General features: G+C 41.0%; 2 protein-coding genes across 2 annotated transcripts; both read right to left on the bottom strand.

Moving 5' to 3' along the window:
* Positions 1-208: 208 nt before the first annotated feature.
* Positions 209-784, bottom strand: LOC131225090 (receptor-like protein EIX2). The gene has a single exon (XM_058220510.1). It carries the CDS (start codon positions 782-784, stop codon positions 209-211), a length of 576 nt encoding a protein of 191 aa, XP_058076493.1.
* Positions 785-862: 78 nt separating this feature from the next.
* LOC131225088 (receptor-like protein EIX1) lies at positions 863-5,150 on the bottom strand. Its single transcript, XM_058220509.1, has 3 exons — positions 5,036-5,150; positions 2,157-3,200; positions 863-2,031 (listed from the first exon to the last, which is right to left on the bottom strand). The coding sequence occupies exons 1-3, from the start codon at positions 5,148-5,150 to the stop codon at positions 863-865; spliced, it is 2,328 nt and encodes a 775-aa protein (XP_058076492.1).
* Between the last annotated feature and the right edge of the window lie 870 nt (positions 5,151-6,020).

Raw genomic sequence — 6,020 nt, 5'->3', positions numbered from 1 at the left:
TTTATTGATACTTGAAAATTATATACATAAGAGGGGAAAATATTGGCCAATCCCCTCCCTAAATTCTAATTAGTAAGTTTTCTATTACAACTATTATAAACCAAAAAAAAAAAAAAAAAAAAAAAACACCCACTCTAAAGCTTTCACAACTAGGTAGCAAACAATTATTCATTATTCATGACCTTCGTTTCCAAGTAACTTCTTCAATCTAACGTCTTGCAAAGAGACAGCTGTAAAGAAGTCTTTCTTTCATCTCATCAACAAAACAATAATAGGCGATCCTCCAAGCTTTCTTGAGCACTAAAACGCCACAGAAGGCCCAAAACCCCACAGCAAATCCTGGTCCCAATGCAGAGTAAAACCAAACCATTTCATGCGTTCCATCATCTTTTTTTATATCACCACCAACAGGCATTGGACTTTGAGAAGTCACATCACTATCACACTTATCTGAAAGAGGAAGTCCACAGAGATCATTGTTGCCCATATAAATAGAAGGATCTTGAAGTATCTGGAGCTGATTTCCTAATAAAATTTTTCCTAACAAGTTGTTATTCGACAAATTAAAGTAACTTAAAAAAGTTAAATTTGACATGCTCAGAGGAATTGTACCCCAAAGTTGATTTCTGGATAAATCAAGAGACTCTAGCAATGCCAATTTACTAATTTTGTCTGGGATCTTTCCAGTCAAATGGTTTTCAGATAAGTTTAAGACACGCAATCCTAGAAGACTTGTGAGTTGTTCGGGAATTTTTCCAGATAAGTTATTTCTTGAAAGGTCCATGCATTGAACCAGTGAAATCATTCTTGTGTATTCAAGCATATGCCCCTTCACTGACACGAGCAAGTTTTCCTCGTAATATTATCCTGCTACATTCAGAAAGAAGTAGTCTGTCTTCTGCTCATTCTTCATGGCCGTGAGATTCTGAAGACTTTGAGGAATTGAACCAGATAAGCAATTTTGTGCCAAATCAAGGACCTGAAGAGAAGTTATGTTTAACAATTGTGGTGGGATGTTGCCAGTAAATATATTGGATCGTAAATTCAGAATTCTTAAAACCGGAAAGCTTTTGCCAATCCAATCGGGAATCTGACCTGAGAAATTATTGTGTCCAAGGTTGAGAGTCTCCAAAAGAGTACAATTCTTCAAAGTTGAAGGAACTTTTCCTGATAGGCTATTGTTGCTCAAGTGCATTGTTTGAAGTTGATATAGTAGACTCAAAGATGTGGAAATTCTTCCTGATAAATTGTTCTTGCTCAAATCAAGTGCGATGAGGTCTACACAATCACCCAATCTGAATGGGATGGTGCCGCTTATATTGTTTTGGGAAAGATCAAGGACAACAAGATACTTCAGTTTGCTTATGGATGAGGGAATTATGCCACTGATTTGATTACCTCTGGCAGAAAACACTTGTAAATATTGCATTGTGGATGTAAAATTGGGTGGGATTGACCCAGAAAATTGATTGATGGAGAGGTCTAGTACTTCAGCTCCATTCAATATGCAAGGTGTGGGACCACTGAAATGATTCGAACTCAAATCAATGTTGGGATTAGTATATATCATTTTTAGAGAGTTGGGCCATTGGCCAGAAATCTCGTTATTTGAGAGGTTCAGTGAATAAAGTTGGGGTGCTAAATCCCAAAACCAGGTGGGGATGATGTCTGAGATGGCTGCGTTAGAGAGATCCAAGAAGCCTATCCGCTTTTGCGTTTGTAGCCAGGGAGGAAACCGAGGACCTAAATGACATGATCCTAGTGAAATTGTAGAAAGCTGAAATGGAGGGACCCAATGAGGGTGTAGGTTGAAAGCCAAAGAATTAAAAGACAAATCTAAGCGGTCCAACTTTGTGAGGTTTTCAAAATGAGTTTCAGACACGTTTCCTGTCAAAGAGTTGCTAGAGAGGTGAAGCCAAGACAAGTTAGAAAGTTGTCCTAAATTTGTCGGAATTGTCCCATTCAACTGATTCTCAGGGAGATATAACATTTCTAAGGAAGACAATCCTCCAAGTGCTGCAGGGATTGGGCCTGTGTCAACATGCAATTTACAAGAAAAAGCACTTTAAGATTTTTGAGCTCATCTAACCAATCAGGAATGGTTGCATGCATATGATATCCAAACAATGACAAGATCTCTAAATTGACAAGCTTACTTATTGCTCTTGGAATGCTACCTCTTGTGTTCTCATTGAATACCAATTCAAGATCCACAAGTGAGGCAATATTTCCAATAGAATTGGGGATTCCTCCATACATATTACTCAAAGACAGATAAAGTAGCTTGATCCTACTCCACCTGCCTTCTAAGAGTTGTGAAAAGTTAGCACTTAGAGAATCTCCCAGCTTCAACTCTTCCAAGTTGGGAAGTTGTGAAAATTGGTAAGGAACTGGACCGTCAAATTTGTTATCCCAGAGATTTAAAGACACAAGGCTGCTAATGTTAGCTATCCACTTTGGAATTCTAGAATTGAAGTTGTTGAAATTGAGATCAAGGATACGGAGAGATGTGAAATTAACAGAAGCAAGAGTTGGAGAAATATATGAAAGATCACATCCGAATAAGCGTAGCTCAACGAGGGAAGGATACTTGTTCATTACGTGGACCCAATCATGGCTTGCCATGGAAAGGTTCACATAAGACATGTCGAGGTACTTGAGAGAAGTTAGGCTTCTCAACCACCACAGGTTTTTGGCAGTCAAGGTGTGGTCGGGAAAGGAAGAAAGCTTGAGGGAAATGAGTTTAGAGAGGTTTCCTAGCTGATGAGGGATTCTCCCACTGAACCTTGCATGTGACAAATTCAAATGCCTCAACTCCTTCATGGAACCCAAAAACTGTGGAATTGGGATACCATAAAAAGCATTGTAGCCCAAGTCCAACAACTGAAGATGCTTCAGTTCAACCACAGCTGGATCAATTCTGCCACTTAGAGTGAGATCGTTGAGGTCGAGGTTAAGAACATACCCAGTTATGTTGTGGCAGGTAATTCCTGTCCATTTGCAGCAGTCTGAGGCTTCATCATCCCAAGAAGAGAGAAAATTCGAAGGATCGTTGAGAGCCTTCCAAAAAGTGGTTAGAGCTTTTCTCTCGGAATCCAAGCAACTACCGCTCACCTTCCAATATCCGCCACAGTATATCGGCATATTTAAAAGAAAGAGGAAAATAAGGAACCCACTTCTCTCCATTCCTTCTCTCTCAGCTGCAGAAAAAGAAAAAGAAAAAGGAATGAAAATTAGCTTCTTTGCTAATATCTCCCTTCTCATCCTTCATTTATAGGATTCTGACGTCCATAACCAGGACACGTGGCCCAGCGGTCACCACGGAATCCGAGTCTATACTACGCTACTATGATATGATAGTTCACCACCATTTTCTCGGGAGCCAATTAGGTGCGGCCCATCTTAACGGATGTCCACTTCAATTCTTCGAATGGTTGAAAAGTTATAACGGTGGTAAACCATCAAATGAGTGTAGCTAGTATTACGTACCGAGTGCGGATGCTGGAAGCGGATTGGCTGGTGTACCACACACCAGCGATACAGCTGGTGTATTGACATCAGAAAGTTCTATGGGTCCCATCGTGAGGTATGTATTATATCCAAACAGTCCACCTAATTGAAGAGGTCTTCTTAAGGCTTTATTAGAAAAATAAAATAAATTCAAGTATCAAGCGGACGACACCGCAAAAAGCAGTTGGGATTGAATGTTTACCGTTGAAACCCTTCCAGGGTAACAGAAATTTTCGATCGATATAATATTTATTTTTCCTCTTTATCCAGGGATTTTTATTTATTTATTTATTTATTTTTGTGACATTATGAATAGATTGGATGGAAAATAACCGTTAAGGTGGGCCCTACGTATGTTTTAACGGTGAAAATCACTATCCCACTGCTATTAGTAGTGTGGTCCATTTGAGTTGTTGATATGATTCATTTTTTGGCTCCTCATCTAAAATGATCTCCAAAAATGAATGGACGGTGTTGATATGATAAATACATCATTGTGGAGCCCACGTAACTTTGATCTCCTTTGAGCTGTTCGTACAACTCGGAACTCGAGGAATGTCAGCGATCGTCTTCGCGCGACACGTACCCACACAGTTATATCGGCTCAAAAATGAATGATCTAGATACAAAACTCAAGGGAAGCGGATTGGCTAGTGAAGCACACATATAGCTGGTGTATTGACGTCAGCATGTTCAGTGGGTCCCATTATGATGTATATGTTATATCCAAACCATCCATCCATTTGGAGAGCTCGTCCTAGGGTTTTGGCCAAAAAATTAGGAAGATCTAAAGATAAAGTAGACCACACTGCAAAAAGCAGTGGAGGATTGAACGTGTACCATTGAAACCCTTTTGGGGTCACAGAAGTTTCGGATCAATATAAAAAATTTTGGTCCTCTTCATCCAGGTATCTTTGATCTTATGAATAGATTGGATGGAAAATAAACATTACGGCGGGCTTTACTAATTTTTCAACGGTGGAAATCACTATCCAGCTGCATATTTGGTGTGGTCCATCTGAGCTTCGATACGATCAATTTTTTTGGATAATTCTCTAAAACTATCTCGAAAAATGGATGAACGGTGTTGATATATTAAATACATCATTGTGGGGCCCATGTAACTTTGATCTCCTTTGAACCGTTCGTGCAACTCCCAGCTCAAGGACCGCTGGCGCTCGTCTTCGCAGGTGTGTGGTACCCTAACCAATCCGCTTCCAAACTCAAGTGGGGTAAATTCACACCGTTGAAACTTACCTGGGTCCACCGTGTTACCGTTCATAACATCATTCCTACTAGGATAAAATGAAAATATAAAAACTAACCTGATTCAAAACTTCTGTAGCCCGACGAATGTTTCAACGGTGGAAGTCCAATGCTCCGTCGTGTGACCCACTTGAGTTTTGGATTCGCGTCAGGTTTGAGCTAATACCCTAAAATGATCTGGAAAAACGGATGGAAAGGGTGGATTTCCAACAAACAACACGGTGGGCCCACCTAAGTTTATGTAACATGAAGAAATCACTTCCGCTGTAAACCCAAGCATCCGCAGACACCCGTAATCTGGCTGGTGTGTTGACGGCACCAACTTCTATAAGTCCCATCATAACGTATGCGTTATCTCCAAACCATCCCTCCATTTGGCCAGCTAGTTGTAAGGCTTGATCTTAAAATTAATGCAGATCCAAATATCACAACGGTGTGGATACATAATACATACATTAAGATGGGCCCACAGGATCCTTACTCTTTCTGGGGTGGTAGATTCTCAGGAGTTTCAACACCCGGTCAAAGGTTCGAGTATCCATTGGTGGTGAAATCCCACCGCGGCGTGAGTGTGTGGGGGCGTGTGCGCGTGTAAAAAAAAAAAGAGATGGGCCCACGGTAAGGGCGGCATCATCTTGGGTGAGGCCGGGTCTCACCTAAGTCTGCCCCTCTCTGGTCCTCATTCGGATGATATATATATATATTCAGCCTCCTTAAGCCTTGTCTTTAAAACTGGGGCCACCGCTTTGTGATCCAAACCGTTGATTTTCATGGTATGTCTTGTTGATTAGTGGACGGTTGATTTTCATGGTATGTCTTGTTGATTAGTTGACGGGCCTGATTTTAATTAATTTCAGGTGATCTTCATTCATGGTAGGCCCTCTATGAAATAGGTGTCCTGCAAAAGTGGCTTTAATGGGAGAGTTGATATACTGCTCCTCATCAGTTCTACATCAGAAATTATACAGGTGGCATGCATTGATGCAGTACGTTGGTGCTCACCACTAACCCAACTCAATATTCCTGCACCTCAACTCTGACCCAACCCAACCCAATCCCGAATTGGAAATTCTCAACTCAAGCCCGACTCAAGCAGGCTCGATCAGATTAGTCGGTGGATACATGTTGGATCCTTACTCTTGCTTGGTTGGTAGACTCTTAGGAGTTTCAACACCCGGTCAAGGGTTTGAGCATCCATAGGTGGTGGAATTCCACTAGCGTGAGTGTGTGGGTCTGTGTGCGTT

This window comes from Magnolia sinica, chromosome 14 (assembly GCF_029962835.1).
Source record: "Magnolia sinica isolate HGM2019 chromosome 14, MsV1, whole genome shotgun sequence".
In the NCBI taxonomy this organism is placed as follows: domain Eukaryota; kingdom Viridiplantae; phylum Streptophyta; class Magnoliopsida; order Magnoliales; family Magnoliaceae; genus Magnolia; species Magnolia sinica.
Note: the sequence above shows the minus strand (reverse complement) of the source record. Positions and strands in the feature narration are given on the sequence as shown.

Coding starts and splice junctions, on each gene's coding strand:
- LOC131225088 (XM_058220509.1), bottom strand. CDS start 5,150: ATGGAGGGATGGTTTGGAGATAACGCATACGTTATGATGGGACTTATA. Junction 3,201..5,035: donor TGCTTGGGTTTACAGCGGAA/GTGATTTCTTCA, acceptor CTTTTTCTGCAG/CTGAGAGAGAAGGAATGGAG. Junction 2,032..2,156: donor TAGCATTCCAAGAGCAATAA/GTAAGCTTGTCA, acceptor ATGTTGACACAG/GCCCAATCCCTGCAGCACTT.
- LOC131225090 (XM_058220510.1), bottom strand. CDS start 784: ATGGACCTTTCAAGAAATAACTTATCTGGAAAAATTCCCGAACAACTC.